The sequence below is a fragment of the Athene cunicularia genome (genome assembly GCF_003259725.1).
Source record: "Athene cunicularia isolate RWA chromosome 23 unlocalized genomic scaffold, athCun1 chr23_part1, whole genome shotgun sequence".
NCBI lineage: Eukaryota > Metazoa > Chordata > Aves > Strigiformes > Strigidae > Athene > Athene cunicularia.
Genome location: NW_020799130.1, coordinates 4,455,018 through 4,475,858, shown reverse-complemented (window position 1 = coordinate 4,475,858; position 20,841 = coordinate 4,455,018). Strand labels below are relative to the sequence as shown.

Sequence of the window (20,841 nt, the reverse complement as noted above, 5' to 3'; positions counted from 1 at the left end):
CATCATTCCCCCCCCGCCCCCCCTTGGAATTTAACTAGGTTAATTTTACTAACTTCAGTTATGTAAAATAAGCATTTTAAAGGTTGGGTGTTTAATCATAGTTGTACCTCTGATGCAGAAAACACACATGTGAATCTAGCAACTACTGGAGCAGAAGGTGAAAACTGAGAGGCTGGTATGAGAATTAATAAGAAACAATAATTTTCTTCCTTTACTATAACAATAAACCATCACAAATGTTTTATGAAGTTGTATGGGAGTGCATATTGTTAGCTTGCTATTTAAATCAGCGTTTTAAAAAATATTCCAAACTTACAGACTAATGATGGCTGCTAAACCTGTGTAATTAAGTTAAATGCTAGAAGGATGATGCCGTCCCACCGTCCTTGTTCTGGTCCTTGTGCCCTTGGACACGCGGTGGGATACACTCTGCTGTTCTCCTTTCAGGCCTCAGAATGGCTTGTAGGACAGGTGTCAAGAACTGGACTCTGGCTTCTGTTACCTGGCCAGCTCTCCAGCACAGCCCCAGCTAGTTTGTCTGGTATAGCTGGTCCTCACCTGACACTGGCTTTGGACAGTTTTATCAGCCGCTGTCTCACAGTGCTGCCTGCTGTGAAACAAAATGGGTTCGTAGCCCTGCTGCTAAGTGAGGCGGCTCCTTTCCCAGAGCAACACAAAGCCTTCCTTTCTGGTCCTCGTGCATTTGAGAGAGCAATTATAGAAGATAGCAATTGGCAGCTGAATTGATCAGCTTCTGGTTTGAAACCTAAAGCAAAAACCAGTGTCTAGTAATACTATAAGGCCTTTTCCGATAATAAAGGCAGTGATGTTTCACGCCAGTAATTCTGGACCAGTGATCAGGAGAACACTTTGCTCCTGACAAAGTTAATCATCAAACCTCCCTGCCTGGCAGGTCACGGACAGGAGCGTGTTGAACGGTCCTCCTGCACGCACCTGTGTGCACTGTGTAAAATGGCTTTAAGACTGTGTTAAAGCCATTTATGCTTTGGCATTCAAACTGGGAACCTTTCTCCATAAGGAAGGTGTGTGCTACGAAAGCTTCTGCAAGAGCTTAGGCTATTAAAATAAAAAATATCAATCATCAGGAGGCTTTATAATGTTTTTCATTACTTTTATAACTGTGAAGTGGGGATTGTGGGTATTGTTTTTAATGCAAACCTTCCATCCATAAGTGGATACAGTGTGTATTTTTTGGATGAAATTTTTCAAAGAAGTGCTGAGACAAATGTTTTGGAAACCTAGAGCGACGATTATGGACGCTTGATTTGTGATGCTTATGACATCTTAATAGCGTATTTATAAAAACCACCAGCGTTTCCCTTCCTGCAGCCTGCCATCCATCGTGTCTCTTCTGTACGGTGCCCTTGCACCACACCTGCTTACCAAGCAGCTGCAGCTTGTGAGACTCTCTAGGCTGAAGAGTTCACGTTCAGGCTTTGACAGCTATAGCTAACTCTGGGGCGCACGTCTAAATTGCTTAACTTCAGGATCCTCTCCCAGTTTCTCAGTGCACTAAGTCATTTTTTCCTTTTAATAACTTTAGCAGGTGACAGTGTTACTTTTTGCAACAAGGCATGGTGAGTACAAAAGGATGGCTTTTTTAATAAGCTGACCTTGCTAGTGGGTGCAGATTCTTGCATCACCACTTTGAGTAAAAGGCTTTTGCAAACAAAGCCTGTCACAGGTAATTACAGGAAAGGTCAGTTTGCCATCTTCCCTTTAGAGAGTAACATGTGCTTAAACCCCAAGAGCTACATATAAAAGATGGTGTGTGATCTTCGGTCATTATTTCCGATGAGTAAGTGCCATGTCACTGGGTCACTGTTTTCTACAGGGGCTGGCAGCTTGGAAAAACCCATGTCACCCTGTGTCCTCAGCCCCCAGCTCCAAAGTCAGGCTTTTTTAAGATTTCTGCTCCGGCAGGGCTTTCAAGCAGGGCTTTTGTGGTTTATCTGGGATGGGGCAGATGGCTTGCCAACACTTCTAACAAAGGATGAGTATTGAAGGTGTATCAAGAAATGAAAGAGCTCAGATGATTAAGCGCTTCCAGATTGTGCTCAGTAAGCCTGAGAGGGGGATGTGTTATTGAAATTGGGTCTTTTGCATTTACCCATGGTAGTAGTGTCAAAGCTTGCAGTGGCGAAGGCAGCGCTTTCCTGAGTGAAGGGGAGGGCTTGTCACACATTAGTTGTGCAAGAACTTCAACCAGATTGCTGCTGCTGCTCCTGCAAGTGTCTGGTGACTGTGGCTTGCTCCTGGGTCCCAGAATAAACGGATCGATGTTCCTCTGTCTTCTCCAGGTTCTCCGCGGAGGAGCCAGTCAGCGTCCTTTGACCCCAAATCAGAACCAGCAGGGACAGCAGACTGATCCGCTGGTGGCTGCCGCAGCTGTCAATTCTGCCCTTGCCTTTGGACAAGGGCTGGCAGCAGGGATGCCAGGTAGGGGCTCCATGGGAGCTGCAACTTCTCCAGTGCCCAGGGAGATCTAAGAAAATCATAACTTATGTCTCTGCACGGTGTCACATTTCCCTGACATTCAGCAGTGTTTTGGGGTTTTTTTGTTGTTTTTGTTTTAATCTGTGGCTATAGAAAGCATTTTCTAGAAGCTGTTAGATGTCAACCTACCTACCTGTGCAGCATTTAAGTTGAATCAGGGTTTAGGTCCCTGTGCCACAGATGAAAACAAATGTTATCAGCTGTATTGCTGTACAGGTGCATTAGCTGCTTGCATACTCAAAAGAGTTGATGGCTCCTATTGGAATTGGCTTTCAAATTTTTCTGTGGGTCATGCTAACTTATGTGATCTTTATTTTAAAACCTCAGAGATATCTTAGTCTCATTCATTAGCCTTGTCTTTCCATCCCGCAAGGTGTTTGACTCTAACAGGATAAGGACTTTCCCCTTCATAATTTATTCCAGGCAAATATCAGGGGCTTAAAAACAAGGGGGGGAGGGGGGGGGAAGCAACACGGGTAAGAGGAAGCAGGGGTTTATTGTAATTTATAATTCTGCAAGATAGGAGCTGAGCTACTTTATGAATTTTAGCTCTGATCTGTGAGGCTGTGGTACAAATGCTTTTGACATTCAGTTATACAGAATATTATTGTAATGGCAAAGGGCAGGCGTAAGTATTTTTTTGAATAACATATAAGTATGTCCCTCTTACATTCTTAAATGTAGGAGAACAGGATTATTTTAATCTTAGGTCGCCCTAGTGGAAGTGTCACATGGTTGTTACATGGGGTGGTGGGTTTTTTTTTTTTTGTTTAAGGAGAATGTTGCTCTGTTAACTTACAAAGTGAACTGTGACATGCATGTTTCCAAGCAATCTGCAGATTTCCTTAAATCTGCATTATTGGGGTTTTGGGAGTTATAATTATAAAAATTCACATAGAACATTCTGTGACCCCACTTTGGAGAATCACTTCAATTTTTCCTGAAAGTTCTATTTAATTGTAGAATTATATAGCAAGATACCTAAATAGTTATATACTACTTAAAGTCTGTTGCTTTGAGAATCACCAGCATATTTAAGAGTATATATATTAAAGAATGCTTTATGATACTGTCATGCTTTAACCCCAGCTGACAACTAAGCACCACACAGGCACTTGCTCACTCCCTGCCCTGGTGGGGTGGGTGAGAAAATTGGAAGACTAGACTAGAAGTGAGAACTTGTGGGTTAAGACAATTTGATAGGTAAAGCAAAAGCCATGCACAAGCATAGGAGAAGAAGGGATTCATTCCCTGCTTCCCCTGGGCAGGCAGGTGCTCAGCCATCTCCAGGACAGCCGGGCTTCATCACACGTAACTGACTTGGGAAGACAAACACCATCACTCCGTACATCCCCCCTGCTTTCTTCATCCCCCAGCTTTATGTGCTGAGCATGAGGCCATGTGGGCTGGGACATCCCTGGGGTCAGTTGGGGTCGGCTGTCCCGGCTGTGCCCCCTCCCAGCTCCTTGTGCCCCCCCAGCCACTCGCTGGTGGGGTGGGGTGAGAGGCAGGAAAGGCCTTGGCTCTGGGTAAGCCCTGCTCAGCGATAACAAAAACATCCCTGTGCTATCAACACTGTTCGCAGCACACATCCAAAACACAGCCCCATCCTAGCGACGATGGAGAAAATTAACACTGACCCAACCAAAACCAGCACAGATACATACCTTTAAAAAGATATAACTTTTAAGTTCCATGTCTGGTTTACATGTGTGTGCACACCGAACAACTTCAGCATAAGTGGCAGAGTTGGAAGTGCAGGGAGTTCACATATATGGAAATTCCCAGCACACATTGTAGTTATAAAAGAAACAGTGCTTTTGTATTTTAAGACTTTTTTTAATCTGTATAACTGAATTTATACTGAGGGCAATGCTAGTACAGTAGGCTTGGGGGGAGGAAGTCTTCTATAACCAAAAGTCTTAATAGTATGAAGTTGTAGACTGTTAAAACAGATTTTTATTATTTTTTTCTTTAGGAGAAGCAGAGCTGTTGCTGCTTTTTCTTTTTCCATTCAGGTTTTCCTTTAAAAATCCTACTGCACCCTACTTGTCTGCAGATGATTTATCTGCCTTGTGCTGTGGTGCTTGTTACCTTACCTGTAATCTGCCTCTTCAGGTTACCCAGTGCTGGCTCCTGCTGCTTACTACGACCAAACAGGTGCTCTCGTGGTGAATGCAGGGGCCAGGAATGGCCTGGGGGCCCCCGTCCGTCTGGTAGCCCCCGCTCCAGTCATCATCAGCTCCTCTGCAGCGCAAGCAGGTGAGTCCCAGTCCCATCAAGTGAAAAATCTGCTCCATCCCCAGCAGAGGGTGGACCTGAAATCCTCTGGGCTCTGCTGGCGATGATGACACACTTGCCCTCACTGAGATCCTTTGCGAGGATTGTTGTTGAGAACATCCTCTGTGCTCATGGTGTACTGAGCCTCCAGAACAGCCTCGGAGAGTTGTAGCATCGCATAAACTATTATTTTGCAGAGTTTCGTGACAGTTATTTAAATTTGTCTGCTGGCATCTAGTTTCCCATGTAATAAAAAGTTTTAGCCTGTGTCGAACTGCCAGATGATCACCTTGCGTAAAATGTTACATGCCTGGTCTTTGCCATGAGTTGTTTCGGGTTTTATTGGGGTTCATAGGGAGTTCAAGGCTCTAAAAGTATTTTTTCAGCCAGGGTCTGTGCATGTAAGCAGTATTTGTCACTGTTAGTAACAGAATTATGAAACTGACCTTTTAATTGTTTCCTTGTAGCTCTTATTTATTTTGCTTTTTCTTTTACTTTGGAACTGGCTGAAAAGCAAAAGTACTTGGTTTTGATGTTCTTAGCACCACAGGATTGCATTTCATGCACCGAAGGACAATTTTGCTTATTTCAAAACTGGTGTTTCTTAATGGGGTATTGCTAAGTGTGTGATTGTATTGATTTGAATCTTAGGAGAAAGGAAAGATATTTGTGTGGTGGATCTACGTAGCTCTAATAATACAAGCAGCAATAATAACAACTAGGCATTGTTGGTATGCAGTGGCTCTGCAAGACTTGTGGAGCTCAGATGGCAGAGTTTGATGCGAAAGGGAGATTTTAATCCTGAGAGGAAAGAATCTGTAATAAATAAAAGGAACCTGCTATGTTTTAACTTCCAAAACTGATACAAAAATGTATTTTCAGTCTGTGCTTCCAACTACTTTCTCTCCAGCAGTTGCAGCGGCTGCGGCTTCAGCCAATGGTGCAGCGGGTGGCCTGGCAGGAACAACAAACGGACCATTTCGCCCTCTAGGAACTCAGCAGCCCCAACCCCAGCCCCAGCAGCAGCCCACCAACAACCTGGCATCCAGCTCGTTTTACGGCAACAACTCTCTCAGCAGCAATTCCCAGAGCAGCTCACTCTTTTCTCAGGGCTCTGCCCAGCCTGCCAACACTTCCCTGGGATTTGGGAGCAGCAGCTCTCTTGGTGCCACGCTGGGGTCTGCACTGGGAGGATTTGGAACAGCAGGTAAGAACAGCAGCTTCTTTGTGAGGGGAAAAAAGGAGAGGAGCAGCTCCAAGTGCAGCTAGAAGGGTTGTGAGCCACTGGAGCTGGCATCGATGCACCAAGCTGCTGAGCCCTCTTCTTCATCCCTCTGAGGTTAAATAGAAATTTTCCTTCAGGGACTGGTTTGGCTTTCAAAATCTGCAGTGCTTTCTGGTAAAAATTCTTTTTTAGTAGATGATATAACTAGAAGTACCACAGTAATTCATTTGTTTTGTTATACACATTATCAGTCGTCCCCTTGTTGCCACAGATTTAAGTTTTTAAACAGCTTTGGATTTCCTTGCTTTTACCTGCCTGTGTTTGGTGGAGATACTGGCCTGAGAGGAAGTAGTACACGGATGGATGCCACTCTGGAGCTAACTCAGAGCAACGGCTGAATAACTTTTTGTGATCTTAAACAAGCTGATCTGAGGTGGTTTCCATTCTTTATTCTGGGAATTGTTTCTTTTTTACACCAAAAAAAAAAGTCCCTTATTGTGGTTGCAAAAAATGCTACATACACTGTTTGTTTTGATTTGTTTGTTAGACAGTTGGAGACAAAGATTTTATTTTTTCAGAATAAAACAAAACCAGAAAGATGTTTGTGGGTTGTTGTTTTTGTTGGGCTTCTTTTTGTCTTAGGTTTTTTTTTGAAGTAGAACAATTGCTTTAATTACTGCTTAGTCTCAGAGGTAGTAATTATGTCCTGAACTTTCCTGCTTTCACCAGTGTGAAGGGCAAGTTAAAACATGCCTTTTGAACCTGCTCCATCAGAAGAGACTGAGGGACCTAGTGTCACTGCATCAAATCAGTTTTAAATAAAAGTTATTCTAAATATTTTTCTTAAACCCAGCCTGAGAATGTGAACTATTCAGGTAAACACAGCATTCGCTTCTTTCACTTCAGTTTATTTAACTAATTGAATTCACTTACTAGTTTGCTCAATGCCAAGATGCACAAACTTGTTTTCCATCTATCAGTGAATAAAAATGTGAGGCTGTTGCTTCCAGAACTTGTGTGCAGTCATGAAAAATGATTAATTCATTTCAGTTAACAATGTCACTATTTATTAAACAAGATTTTAATGCAAAATTGATTTTTTTTTTTTCCCCCCTCAAGTTGACAGTGCATTTAAAGAGTTTGTATTTGACTATCAATACAGCCCTTCAAAAAAATATTGGGTTTATGTTAAATTGAGTTCTGATTTCCATCTCAATAAAGCTTGGTGCAAACAGCACCTGTTTTTTAATATAATGAAAGGTGAGCAGAAGGATTTCAAGTAAATGTACACGAAGTTGTACATGCTCTTAAGTAAACGTGAATAGATAAAATCTCATGTTGGATTTGTTTTAGCTCTGATGGCCAAAGAATAAATACGAGGCAGTGCTTGTAGGGCGATCTAATATCTTGTGTTACACTAAGTGATATGCTTAAGGGAAGAGAGCTTTGAAGTATACAAACCTTCTTCTGAAGGTTCAGAAGCAAAGCGTTAAGTGTTTGTGTCCAAAAGCCAACATGTTCGCTGTCGTTTCATTCTGTTGCTTCCTTTAGGTAGATTTTTATCTTCCTGATCTTTCTGCTTGTAGATTTTTGGAGCTGTATTTCTTGATGTGTTCTATCAGTATTAAAATTACAAAACTCTAAATGCAAAGAGAGGATTCACGCTTATTATTTAAATCAAGAGTTTCTGCTTGACCATTAACAATGTGGTTTTAATTAATGTGTTTAATTGGGCACTTGCAACACCCTTAGGAAAACAGCCTGGTGCGATGAAGTAGTTAATAGGTGCCATTGTACTGGCTCTCCAGGTGTCTCAGACAGTGTGTTGGCATCACAAAATTTTACTCTCTTCCTCTTTTCAGTTGCTAACTCCAACACGGGCAGTGGCTCCCGCCGAGACTCCCTTACAGGGAGCAGTGACCTGTACAAGAGGACATCCAGCAGTTTGACACCTATAGGACACAGTTTTTATAATGGCCTTGGGTTTTCCTCTTCTCCTGGACCTGTGGGAATGCCTCTGCCCAGCCAAGGACCTGGCCACTCTCAGACTCCACCACCTTCCTTATCTTCACATGGATCATCTTCAAGTTTAAACCTGGGTAAGAGCCACGGTGCCTCCGTGCCAGCCCTGCAGGTCACTGCTCTGCTTTCCCTCGGCGCAGAGACATGAGCACCCCGCTGCAGGGTAGCTGAGATACCTGCTGCCCAGTTGCTGCTCTTACTCCTGTGGCAGAGTCCCTGCTTTTGCAGAAGTAGGTGAAACACTGAAGCAGGAGTTGTAGCACCTCTGTTACGTGTTTGTCTCTTGCAGTAGTTCAGCTGTTAAACAGGAAGGTTTCTCTGTTGTCTCCTTGTTTCCTCATCTCTAAATTATGGATCACATTTCCAAGTGTTTGAAAAACAAACTGGTTTTCTTGTGCAGATCTTGGTAACAGCACCAGTTGTTTGTTATCCTTTAATAAAATAGATATGTTATATAAATAGGTATGTTAAACTTGTCAGATATTTTAAAATACCCATTAAATTTTCAATGGTAAATTAATGAGCTTAGAATACAGCTTCTTTTAACCAAAATATGCAGTGTTATCTGGAGCAGAACTTAGCTTGTAGCTGAGGATTTTGTGAGTTTGCTTTTGAAAACTTCCCATCAATGTGGCCTTTCAGAAGCACATTAGTGCATGGGAGAGGCTTTCCTAATTTTGGTAAGATACATTACTTGATGCAAGCTACATCTGGGAGAGCTTCTAGTTGGCCCAGAGCTCTTACATATAATAAAGTCAATCTTCAAAATAAATAAAGCAAATATTAAATAATAAAGCAATTCTCATATGAACTTCCTGAAGAGTTCGTTTCCAAGCCTTGTAAACAAGGTAGGTTATTCATTGCATCTGCACCAGATAACTTAGTAATTGCTCAAAAAAATCACTTTGTTTTGGTGCTGTCACATACCTATCTGGATGAAACAAAACTTTTGCTTATCAGAACAGATTACTGTTACTATTTACTAATATTATATCATGTTTATTACATGCATGTGTGATAAATTTGATCCTGGCTAAAGGTTAGCATGGAATAGTAATAAACATGATTTTTGAGATCAAGTTTAGATTTACCATCTTTCCTTGTTCAAAGCTTTAATAGAATGGGAGGGGTTTTTAGTTTTATTTATGCAGCTGTATAGTCCTTAAGCTGACAGTTAAATAGCTACAGTAAATTAATGCTGAAGACTAACGACATTCCAAATCTGGCTGTAGAAAAAGTCTGTTGCCCCTGCAGGCAAACAAAAGAATGAATCTTACAAACTGGATCAGAGGAAGGTTAATCTGAGAACAAACTCTGGAAAGAAAGCGGAGTTACCATTTACATAAATGGGTTGTGCCCCAGAGCAGTTAGTGTGGGTCTTCCCATCTTGACAAAATATTCCTCTCCTTGTAGCTGGGTTTTCTCTGTGGCTGATTTTTGCCTTTGCTGCAAGAAATATCTCGTACAGAATAGCTCTGCATTTGTGTGGTATTCACCTTGAAATCTGTAAAAGGTCATTTAATATATTTTTTTAAAGTTTCTCTTTCACCTGTAATGGAAGACAATGTTAAATGTAGTTGTCATTTCCTCTGGTTATAAAATAAGTTTTAATGCTATAAAAACAGCACAGGCATTGTTTTTCCTTTATAAGAAGCTTGAGGCTGACTCCTTTTCTATTTGGGAGTGATGTCAGAAGTAGTTTGTGATACAGAGGACAAGGAGTACTTCCAAATATAAAAACGAAAGGATAGATGGCAACACCCAAACTTGTTTGTAAAAAGGGAAATCAGAGCAGTTAGGTTCAGAACCACATCCTATCAGTGCGTTACATGGGGAGAGACAGCCAGGGGGAGTCACTTTGAGTAACTTTCATTTCAGGGTTACACAATGACAAGAAATTGGCATTAAATCTGACTTGCAGTTAGCAAATCTATGGTTAAATACAGTGTAAGCTGTGGGTTTGACTTTGTCAGGTCTCATGGATGCACAAGTCAATTGTCTGGTTGGTGCTGTGTGTAAAGATTCAGCTCCGGTTCTTCTGGCTTTCTGAAAGCTCGTAGCTGTGAAAAATGATGTGTATTTATCAAGCTAGGCTTTTCCTGGTGTTGTAAAGTGACCTTGTGAAATGTCTGGGTAATCATGAGTACCTGAAATAACCATGCAGCTAGTTCTTAGGAAAAGAACTGCTGGAGGAGGAAGGCTGAGCTAAATACATGCTTTAAACTCAAAGGTGTGTGCAGCATATGCAACTGTGCCTAGCTAGGATAAAGCAACTCTAAATAGGCACTTTTAGGTGCTAAAGGCAGCAGGGGCCCTCTTCTTCTCCAGTAGTGATCAAAACTATAGAATTATAAATTACTAAATACTTTTTTTTAAAATGCTAAAATTCTAATTTTGGCCAGGTTATACATTACATCAGTTCGTGCAGTCCCACGAGCAGTTTTTGTCAGGTCTTGCATATGTAGCTGGTGTGGTCCCATGAGAAACGCTTGACGCTGCAGCCTGGGGCTGAATGTGTCTGACGCTGGGTTTTCCCAGTTTGGAATGGGGATGGGGATTTGCAGTGGATAAGTAATTATTTTAATTTTACGATATTCTTTCAGGAGCTGCTCCATACCGTTGTCAGCCTGTAATTTAAAAGGTGGGATTGATGTGAGGAGGCTGATACACGCACGTGGGAATTTGACTTATTAGAGATTTTTTGGGAAAACTGGCTGGGGAGTTGATAACCACTTAGCTGTGACCAACTAGGAGGGCTGCATCTCCCTGGGCAGCCGGTGGCACACCCTGGCACTGGGCTGCACGGGATGACAGGTTGGGGCAGTGACACGGGGGGGGGTGCCCCTTCCCAGCCCTGGGGAGGCAGCGTGGGGGGCCCCTCGGCCGGGCGGTCACTGCCCGGCGCCTCTGTGCTGAGCCCTCTGTAGGGGAGAGCAGCAGGGACAGCCTTCTCTGCCAGCTCTCTCACAGAGCCATCTTTTCATCTTCCCTTTTTTCCTACTGTTCTGGCATTTCTCATACCAGGAACTCCTGCGTTGCAGAGCAATTTGAGGGCCTTAAAAGTCCCCTGGAAACTTACTCAAGTGCTTTGTTTTCAGACAGCAGCCTTTGTGTTTCTTCCCTTCTATTTTCTTTTTGACTCATCCTTTCATTGTCTGTCTTTTTTCCCCCCTCAAATCAGTAATTCTTTCAGGTTAACATCTGTCTCAAGTGTCCCAGCAACCACTGAGAAGATGACTTACCATTTCAAAATAGAAAATGTTCAGTTGTTACGGCCGCGGTGTGAGTCTGAGTAACGTGTCCATCTTGGAGTCCCCAGGATAGACTCTGTGCACATTGCCCTCCCCAGATACAGATTTTGCCTGACATATCCCAGATACTTTTAAGAAAATACGGTCAGTGTGTTTAGAGGCAGAACCACCCCACTCTGTCACTGCTATACAGCTCCATGTACTGTGTACAGCACTAGTTTACTGTTGCAGGGCAATGCAGAGTGCTTGGCAAGGGCATAGGATGTCTTCACAGAGTTTGCAGACCCCCTTTTTGAAGTTTGTTCTGGCCGAGGATGCGGGAGAAATGATCAGTGCCAACATCTTGCAGGAGTCCTGTCCCTTCTTTGCAGTTTTTGTCCCTTTATCCTACCCTTGTGTCCTAAGAACTTCAGGAGTTTCCAGCTCTGTGTACTGCCCTTGATCGAGGAGCTGTTCCCTTGTAGTTGTTGGTAGCTCCCACTGAACTCTGGCAGCTGGCAGAGTCCCTGTATTTCCAGCCACACATTGGCATAAAGGAGCTTGAGGTGCTCCAAGGTTTCTGGCCTTTGGTGGTTCACAAGTGGGTTCCAGAAGTGCTTACTTGATTTAGGAAACCTGTCCCCACATGGTCTCTTAATTCCCAGTATGATTATGAACATCATGGGCAACCTGCAGTCAGCATCTCCATCAGAAGAGAGAGATAATTCGTGGTTTATTTTGAATCTCTGGAAAGATCAGGTTTTTCTCAGAAAAGCTCTGACAGAGAAGACATTTCTGTACAAACTGTGCTTTCCATCTTCACCGAGAGATAAGTCATAGGTGGTGAGTGCTAAATCCTGGCCTCTTACAGTCATTTGCAGATGATCAGGAACTAGTTTTCCACTTCAGAGCATTAGTGCAATGACTCTTACTTGCCCCAGGGTCTCAGAAAACAAGTGGCAATTCTGAGCTCTTCTTCGAATGCCATGGAAAAGATGAGTGTGCCATTGCTCAGCTTGTCACTGCTGAGTTTCGTTTACCTGAGAGGTTCCTTTGAATATCCTGGTCCTTCCAGCAGTAAGGAATATCACTGAGTCACTTTTTGGAGTTCTTCCTCATTTAAGTAGTAAGGTAGGTAGAGAAGATGATGGCCACACCTTTGCCAAGGCAGCATAAGAAAGAGATCTGAACAAGAATCTTTCAAGTCTCTGTCTCCTCCTCGAGAAAGGGGAGGTTTGGCACCAGCTCTGGAGAAGTCAGAACACATTTGCCCAGCTTAGAGACAGATGAACTTAATTAGGTCATAATCAGAAACTTAATTCTCACGTAGTGTTTCCTGCATGGGAGCTTCCTTTAGGCATTGATGGCAGAGGAGTTCAGTCAGGTCTTATTTAATATTTTTTATTTCAGATACTGTCGTGTGCATGGCTGCCAGGAGAAGGTCTGGTCTCTTTGCAGACAGCCCTACCGATGTTTGCCTTGAATGTCTTCCTTCCTTTGCAAAGACTTCTTGCAGTGTTTTTTTCCAGGTGGTTTGCCCTCTCTGCCTCATGTTGGCCTTTCAGATGGCAGGCTCCCATGTGATAAGAGCATTTTTCTTGGGGGGACTTTGTCCCACCCAGGAAAAACCTACTCACTCAAGGCATCTTGCAGCCTTTGACCAGCAGAGGGATCCCGAGCCCTGCCAGAAAGGGAAGAATCCTCTGCTGTAGCTCTGAAGAAAATTTCAAAAAATTGCAGGCAAGGAAGCACTGTTTAAAGGTTTAAGTTGGTTCCTATCAATGCTTGCAGTTTGCTAACTGTACAGTGAATCATTGCCTATTCCCTATATACCTGTTACTGGGTAATTCAGCAGCTGTCTTAATGTGAGTGAAAATCTTTAGGGCATTTGTGAAAGCACAGGATTTTTTAAAGGTATTTTATTGTTTTTAATTTATTGTTCTTTACCTGTATTTAATAGTGATTCGTTTTTTATATCCAAAATTTTTATAGTTGTTTCTTGCTGCCTTTTTCTTAAATAATTTCATCTTAATTCTGTACCCCACCCCCAGTACACTTCTTTTAAGTCATTGACACAGCAGCAGGACAGGTAAAAAAAACTGAGGATGGAGGAGAGGCAATTAGGAACAGCAAGTTAGTGAAAAGATGCAAGTGGTGGGATTGACATTTTTCTGTTTTAAGACAGTTTCAACACAGAGCGAGGAACAGAAGTTGTTACAGTCTGTTCTTTGCAGATATCTATGGCTGTTCCTAATGTCGTACAACAGTGCCATGCTCAGGAACAGTGCTTGAACACTTCCCTATCTCAATTATTTTGGGGGCACTTCACATAGCTTAGTTGCTGAACACTTCCTAGTTGAACCATGTCAGTAACCCATCTCAGTGGAAAAGGAGTAAATAAAAATGCATGCACAGGTTGTAAATTAATCCCTCAGCCTTTTGATTTCATCGTGGTTTTGTGACTTGCAGGAGGGCTTACAAATGGGAGTGGCCGTTATATCTCTGCTGCCCCTGGAGCTGAAGCCAAGTACCGCAGTGCAAGCAGTGCCTCCAGCCTCTTCAGCCCCAGCAGTACGCTCTTCCCCTCCTCTCGCTTGCGCTATGGGATGTCTGATGTTATGCCCTCTGGCCGAAGCAGACTGCTTGAAGACTTTCGCAATAACCGGTACCCTAATTTACAGCTGAGGGAGATTGCTGGGCACATCATGGAGTTCTCCCAAGATCAGCATGGATCCAGGTGGGATTCAAAACCTTGTGCTGGGGGAAGCTGCTCTCTGAGTTAGTATAGTTTGCAATTTGCATCACATCTTGAGGCAAAAAGGCAGAACAGGGAAAAAGAGTGAAAAACCAAGTAGTAACACACTAACCCTTCTTTTTAAAGATTGTTTGGGCACAAATGCCGATAGCAGGATTTACTCCTCTAAAGAGGAGCTTGCTTGCTTTGCCATTTGCTGGTTAGACTCATTGTCATAGCTTAACTCATTTTAAAGAGCCATCTGGACACAAGACCTTGCTGTATTACTCTATTGAGATCTGCTTTGCTTGGAAGGAGATTTTTGGGTACTGACAATGACATGTGGCCATGGACCTCATGGCTGGGACCACCCCAGGGTTTCAGATTGCTGGATAGGACAACTGTATTTTAAAGATTTGTTTTGCCACAGCTTAGTGTATGAGGCTTTTGAGAGAACTTTTATTATCAAATGTGTTGAGAGCGTATGTGCCAGTAGCATCATACCACCCCTATTTTTCAGGTTTATTCAGCTGAAACTGGAGCGTGCTACCCCAGCAGAACGTCAGCTTGTGTTCAACGAGATCCTCCAGGCAGCTTATCAGTTGATGGTCGATGTATTTGGAAATTACGTCATCCAGAAGTTCTTTGAAGTAAGTCTGTGTTCCCCTGCAAGTTTTACTTGGATGCCTCCTGTTCTGAGGTATTGGATGAGCTCGCAGAAACCCTGCTATTTGGCTAAAACAGTGGATGTCTGTCAACACTGATGTCATCTCCTCCCCTCAGGCTGTTGCATCATTCCTGTTGGGGTGACTGAGGTGTGGGACTCATAAAGATTAATCTGAAAAGTAACACTTTGCTTTGAGAGGCAAAAGGTGTAGGACTAGATGATCTTAAAGGTCTTTTCCAACCTGGATGATTCTGTGAATAAATAACATCATATCCAGGAGACGTAGGTTCAGCAAGACTTTTCAAGGGTGCTGTGCTGAGCTGCCATACTCATGTATTTAGGAACAAAAGAAACTTTCCCAGTGAACAGCATCTGCTGGAAGGAAGAGGTGTGTTCATACCAGGAGGTTGGGCAAACACCCATCTCTCCTCCTTGAAAGTGGGCACCAAGCCTTGGTGGTTCTGTCCAGTAATTTTATATCAGCCCTGTCAGGGGTCAGTGAACTGCCACATGTCATCCTGGTGGCCCCAGCACTTTTGACTCTGGAGTTTGTTTCACATGTGTCAGACATGTCTGGCAGACACAGGACAGATGTCTGGCTTATGCCTGTTCGCATCCCTTGAGGTGTGGTTGGTATTTTCTCTTTTCAGTAAGCACAGTGTTTCTCGTTTAACACCTTGGTGTGGCAGCGTGGGAGGGCTGCTGTGCTGCTTGGCCACACGAGGGTTTGTGCATGTAGTGACTGGTTTTCATCTTCCCAGTTTGGCAGCCTGGAACAGAAGTTAGCCTTGGCAGAACGTATCCGTGGGCATGTTCTGTCCCTGGCTCTGCAGATGTACGGCTGTAGGGTGATCCAGAAGGCCCTTGAGTTTATTCCCCCCGACCAGCAGGTAATTGTAAGTTTCAATTTTAACTTTCTTCTTGATGTTTACCGTTCCTTGCCATTTGGTGACCTGAACTGCGACCTTCTGTTCCTCTTGTGGCTGGTGTTCTTTTGGTTTGGTTTATGGCATGTTTGTTACGTTTCATGTGCATGATAAGTATGTGACACCGTTCCTGGGTCTCGTTGTCATCTCCTTGTTCCACTTAACTGGTAATGGTGTTGGTTCTCTGTTAATTCCCTGAAATCAGATTATGTATGTAGGGAAAACTGAGAATGATGGTGAATTAGAAGATACTTTTAAATCCCTTGAAGGAAGCCGTACCAGAGTTTTGCCTTTAACGTTTGCTGAGATATCACTGCTTTGATATGTGGGTCAGTATTCTGCTTACCTGCAGTGAGGTATATGAGGAGCTCCTAGTTCCTGTCGAGCCAGGCCTGGCGTTGCAGAGATGTGGATGATAGCCAGAGTCCCGCTCAAAGCTCATTAATAAAGCAGTTCCTCTAGGGTTTTATGAACAATGAATTAAGATGAAAAAATACGCTAGGCAAGCTAGCTAATAAAGGTGTTAGCAATTGTAATACAAGAATCTCAATGTAGGTTGTTAAATTAAAAATCTGAAAGAGGCTTTAGGAAAGCTCATTCCCTTTAGGTTGAGCCTGAGTTAAGCTGTTGCTTTAATATATCAGCAGGGTGGTGCCCAAGCTCCAGCACTGCTGGTCTGAGGATCTACTAACTGTATTCCTCCAGAATGGTATTTTTGAGTACTCTGTGCTCCTGAAATGCCTGCTTTTGTCTCAGTTGCAGAACTGAACTCGTCCAGTTTTGTGGTATTGTTAAATTCCCCAAAACTGTCATTCTCTGTTTGCTGTTTGTGAAGCTTTTAGCCTGCACGTGTGGTACACTAGTCATACCTAAACTTTATATCTGCTCGGATTCCTTAATTATCATGCAGTATTACCTTGCCTATGTAAAATACTCAGAAGTTCTTACCCCGGTGCTGACTGCGTTTTAGTGACATATGAAGCTTCTACCCCAAAAGTTTATGAAGCTTGGGCATTTTAGATTTCTTTCTCTTGAGGGGAGTAGAGGAAGAAATGGGGGCTGCACAGTAAAGCTGTGGATCAGTAAAATTTCTTAAATTTGGATACTTGTAAGAGGACACTCATGTTTAATGAAAGGAGTGCTTCATCTTCGTTTTGTAGTAGTATTTTTTCTTTGTGGTTTCTGTAGCACAGCAAGCTTCATCTCGGTGCTTGGCCACTAGAAAACTTCCAGTTTGAAATAATCGGTGCATCCTTCATACCTTTCATATTCTTGACCACGTTTAGCAGTGAAAACTTCGCATTTATCAGCCGTGAATCCTGGTGGTGCTTTCTGTTTGTCTTTCCTCCTAATAGAATGAGATGGTACGGGAGTTGGATGGCCACGTCCTGAAGTGTGTGAAAGACCAGAACGGTAATCATGTGGTGCAGAAGTGTATCGAGTGTGTGCAGCCTCAGTCCCTGCAGTTTATCATTGATGCGTTTAAGGGACAGGTAAGTCCTTGACCAAGAGACTGACTCTCATTCTTTATATTCTTACGTCACTTTGAAGAGTGTGAGAGTGGTTGTAACTTGTTACTATTTTGAATTTTAAATTTTAGCGAGCGTTAGTTGAAAGGATTATGCAGCAACGTTAGGGAGCCTAGAAACTCTTTGGTCATGTCTCTGTTATCATATTTGTGCAGGTATATCACAGTAAAGCATCCTTGCAAAAATCTATTTTCTTGGAACATCAAGTATTTTTTGACTGATGAAGGGGAAAACAAGTCTCTCACTAATCCATCTTCATAGTAAAGGTGGTGAGCAGAGTTTTGTGATGGGTGTAGTAAGCTTTCATTATGATCCCTGTCTGTGAGGACGGCTTAGAGAACTGCTGTTTCCCAAGGGTGTCAGACCAGGGAAAAAACATGAGTTTCATCTAGAAAAGGGCAGTTACTTGTGCTTCGTTCTCCTATTTTTTTCTTGATATCCTCTTCTGAATTGATGTCCTGGATATTAATGTGTAGCTGGCTTTATTCTGCCTGTAGTCAGCTTGTCTTCCATTACAAAAGTGCTGGTTTGGGTGTTTCCAGCTTCAACTTAATTGGCTTTGGAGGGGGACTTTGAAGTATTGAGGGTTTTGCCACAGGGATGTGAGAATAGCCTGGGGTTGTTACAGCAGGAACCAGGCTTTATTAGTTTGGCTGCTCCTGGAACAGCTGTGAAAGCGGGGACTTGCTTGGCTGTGTCAAAACAAGCAGGATTCTAGCTGGAAACTTGCTCAGCAGATTTGCTGGTTAGAGTTTAGCTTTGGACCTTCCGCTAGGGAGTTAGGCAAGGCAGAAATACCTCTGGGAACTCGGTTGATGGCACTGACACTTCTTTGACCAGCCGTCCCAGTTTCGTCTGAACTTTCGTGTGGAAGATTAAACTTATCACCTCGCTATTTTTCTGCAGTTAATTGCACTTCAAGTCCTGTTTTTCCTGCACAGTTTACTCAACAGTTATTAAGAATCTGTAGACTGTCAGTTTAACGTTAGTGCTTGGATTTGCTACTTTTGTTAATTTTAAGCAACCAAATAGGACTTGGTGCTTTAGACAGAAAACTGTGCAGCAATAATAAAATGTGTCATGTTCTTACCAACAGATTTGGTAATCCGTTAGAAATGAGAAAGAAGGTTCTTTGTTGTCACTTCTCCTAAGCGTGGTTAAGGCTTTTAAACAAATTCAAATAGTTGAGGAAAATCCTTTTGCTGAGCATTTTTAACTTTCTGGTTCATACCATTTCTTACATAGCTTAAAATACGTAGCTGGCAAACAGTATGCTGGATTTATTCTTCTGAAACAGTGTTTTAACACAGCTTCTAATAATGCTTGGTTGTACCAGTGCTCTTTTTATTATTCAAGAGGCTTTTCCATTTGTTTTCCTGTTTTGTGAACAGGGAAGCTGAAGCACAGGTAGGGGTGTGATGTGCCTGCGATCACCCAGTTAGTCCTGTGGCAGTGGGGAGCAGATGTTTCCAGTTTCAGTTTATGCTGTCTGCAGCTGCTGTGCTGCAAGCTGGCATTACCTACCATGCCCAGGAAAACCCCCATGTATTCATTTAATTCTGAAAGGTTTCTGGGATTCACAAAGACTAACTAACAGATGTGTTGCTGCCTGTGCTTGCCTGTCTGTTGAATGCAGGTTTTTGCGTTGTCTACACATCCATATGGCTGTCGTGTGATCCAGAGGATCCTTGAGCACTGTCTTCCTGAGCAGACCCTTCCCATCTTGGAGGAACTTCACCAACACACCGAGCAGCTCGTTCAGGTCGGTGTGGGACAGGGGAATTCAGGTGCTGTGAGATGTTTCTCGTTTACCACTTTGTTTTAGGGAAGCTTCTGGCAGCCTGTTTGGGACTGCGGCTGTAGTGCTGCTGGGGTTGTCTGAACACAGGGATGCCATTCCTGAGGAACGGCAAGGATCACAGCAGGCAAGAAATGCAGCACCACTAATTGTTTTGGCTATGTGCAAATATCCAGCAGGTATCAAAGTCGTAGCTACTTTCCTTTTTGAAAAGGATCTTCAGTTGAGTGGGTGTGTGTCCTAGTGTTTCACTCCAGAAGTTAAAGTGCAACTAATGTCTAAAGGGAGTTAATGCGAAAAGCTCGTTACTTCTTGGAAAAGAAAATGCCAAGTAATTGGGGTTCTTAAAATGTGTTGATTTTATGCACACCCCCTTCCTGGCTGCCTTTCCTCTTCCTTGCAGTCCTTCTGAGAACTTGTTTTACTGGGATTCTGGTATTGGGGCGCGATGGATAGAACAGCAAATGAACCCTGTCCTGTGTGGAAAGAGGTTGGGCATGGAGGTGGGGCATTGGATCATGCCTCTGGTATTGTGAACTGGGGAAATGTGTATTATATATCTTGTGATCTGAATATACACACATTCAGAATATGAAAATGCCTAAGTGTCCCATAGCTAGAACCATGGTGCAGCCTTCCAGCATGTGATTTGGTACATTTGAACCTGAAGAAAGCAAAAAAACTTGAAATAAGCAGAGTATTGACATTTCATGTTCAAGGACACTGTTTTCAGTTTTATAACTGGTACAAAGGTGTGCAGAATTTTACCTCCTGGTAGCATGCATGTTTTTTTAGAAGTATTTATATCATTTGTACAGTAGATATTTTAATTAGTGCTCAGTTCAAGTTTGTGAGTCTTAATGCACATTGGGAACTAGTTTGATATTAATGGTTCCTGTCCACGTTTTGTCACACACTTCTGTCTCTCAAACAGGATCAGTATGGGAACTATGTTATCCAGCATGTACTAGAACATGGTCGGCCTGAGGATAAGAGCAAGATTGTAGCAGAAATTAGAGGCAACGTGCTCGTGTTGAGTCAACATAAATTTGCTAGGTATGAATTTGTTCCTTAAAGTCTCCACGCCCTGTGGGAGCATGGACACATGCTAGAGTTGCAGAAGTTAGGGGTGGGGTGTAGGGAGGTGAAAATAACTTTTTACTTAACAACAGAATGCTATTTATAACTGCTTATAAACAGGGATGAATGACTGGCAAGGTAAGTTTTACTTGTAATGAAGGAGGATGAAGGTGTGGAAGAGTAGCTCTAATCTTAAATTCCTGAACTTGACCAAGAGTTTTGGGTGTTTTGTTTTGGTGTTTTTTTAAGTGGTCACTATCCCTTGCATAATAACATGCCATAAGAGCATTTCACTGCCCATGGGATGCTGTGTCAAGCCACAGGGGAATCTGGGAAATCAGTGTTTTTCATCCTGCTTTTCATAGAAGAATCTGGGCTTTTTATATGCTAAGTCTAGCGGTCCTTTTTGAGACCCATGCATAATGATAGCCTCGTAGGGAAGCTGCAGCAGTCTGAGGTTGTTAGTCCAGGTGCTACAGAGCTACACATGGGTAGCAGCAAAATCCAGGTACCTTAGTGGATGCCAAGACAAAGTAATACTTCCTACAATTGCAAACTCCTTTTGTGTGTGTTTCTAGCCATTTGAACATGAAGGCTGAGCTCTTCAGAGGCTCAGTGTTCCCCCCCTTTTTATGATTAGTAAAACAGTGTCTTAATACTTAGGGACGTACTTGGGGACACAAGGGAAGTGTAACTTTAACAAGAATTAGAAGAGCATGGTCTTAATGTTTTATTTCAGATTCTTCCTCCCTGACTTGCCTTGCTCTTTTTTCTAAACTTCTTTCCAGATGAAGTGTTAATTAGTGTGGGATGTCCCCTGAGCTGAGCACTAG

At 42.9% G+C, this 20,841-nt stretch overlaps 1 protein-coding gene and 1 non-coding gene across 2 annotated transcripts in view; both read left to right on the top strand.

Moving 5' to 3' along the window:
• Nucleotides 1–20,841, top strand: part of PUM1 (pumilio RNA binding family member 1) — a 71,997-nt gene that overhangs the window by 47,193 nt on the left and 3,963 nt on the right. Inside the window, exons 10-19 of the mRNA XM_026863237.1 lie at nt 2,322–2,460; nt 4,636–4,779; nt 5,708–6,004; nt 7,885–8,121; nt 13,744–14,011; nt 14,529–14,658; nt 15,437–15,565; nt 16,957–17,094; nt 18,767–18,892; nt 19,863–19,984. Of these exons, the coding sequence (XP_026719038.1) occupies nt 2,322–2,460; nt 4,636–4,779; nt 5,708–6,004; nt 7,885–8,121; nt 13,744–14,011; nt 14,529–14,658; nt 15,437–15,565; nt 16,957–17,094; nt 18,767–18,892; nt 19,863–19,984 (1,730 nt within the window). The remainder of the gene's footprint in view (nt 1–2,321; nt 2,461–4,635; nt 4,780–5,707; nt 6,005–7,884; nt 8,122–13,743; nt 14,012–14,528; nt 14,659–15,436; nt 15,566–16,956; nt 17,095–18,766; nt 18,893–19,862; nt 19,985–20,841) is intronic.
• LOC113488344 lies at nt 4,855–4,946 on the top strand. The gene has a single exon (XR_003399914.1). It is a non-coding gene; the product is annotated as a small nucleolar RNA SNORD103/SNORD85 (small nucleolar RNA).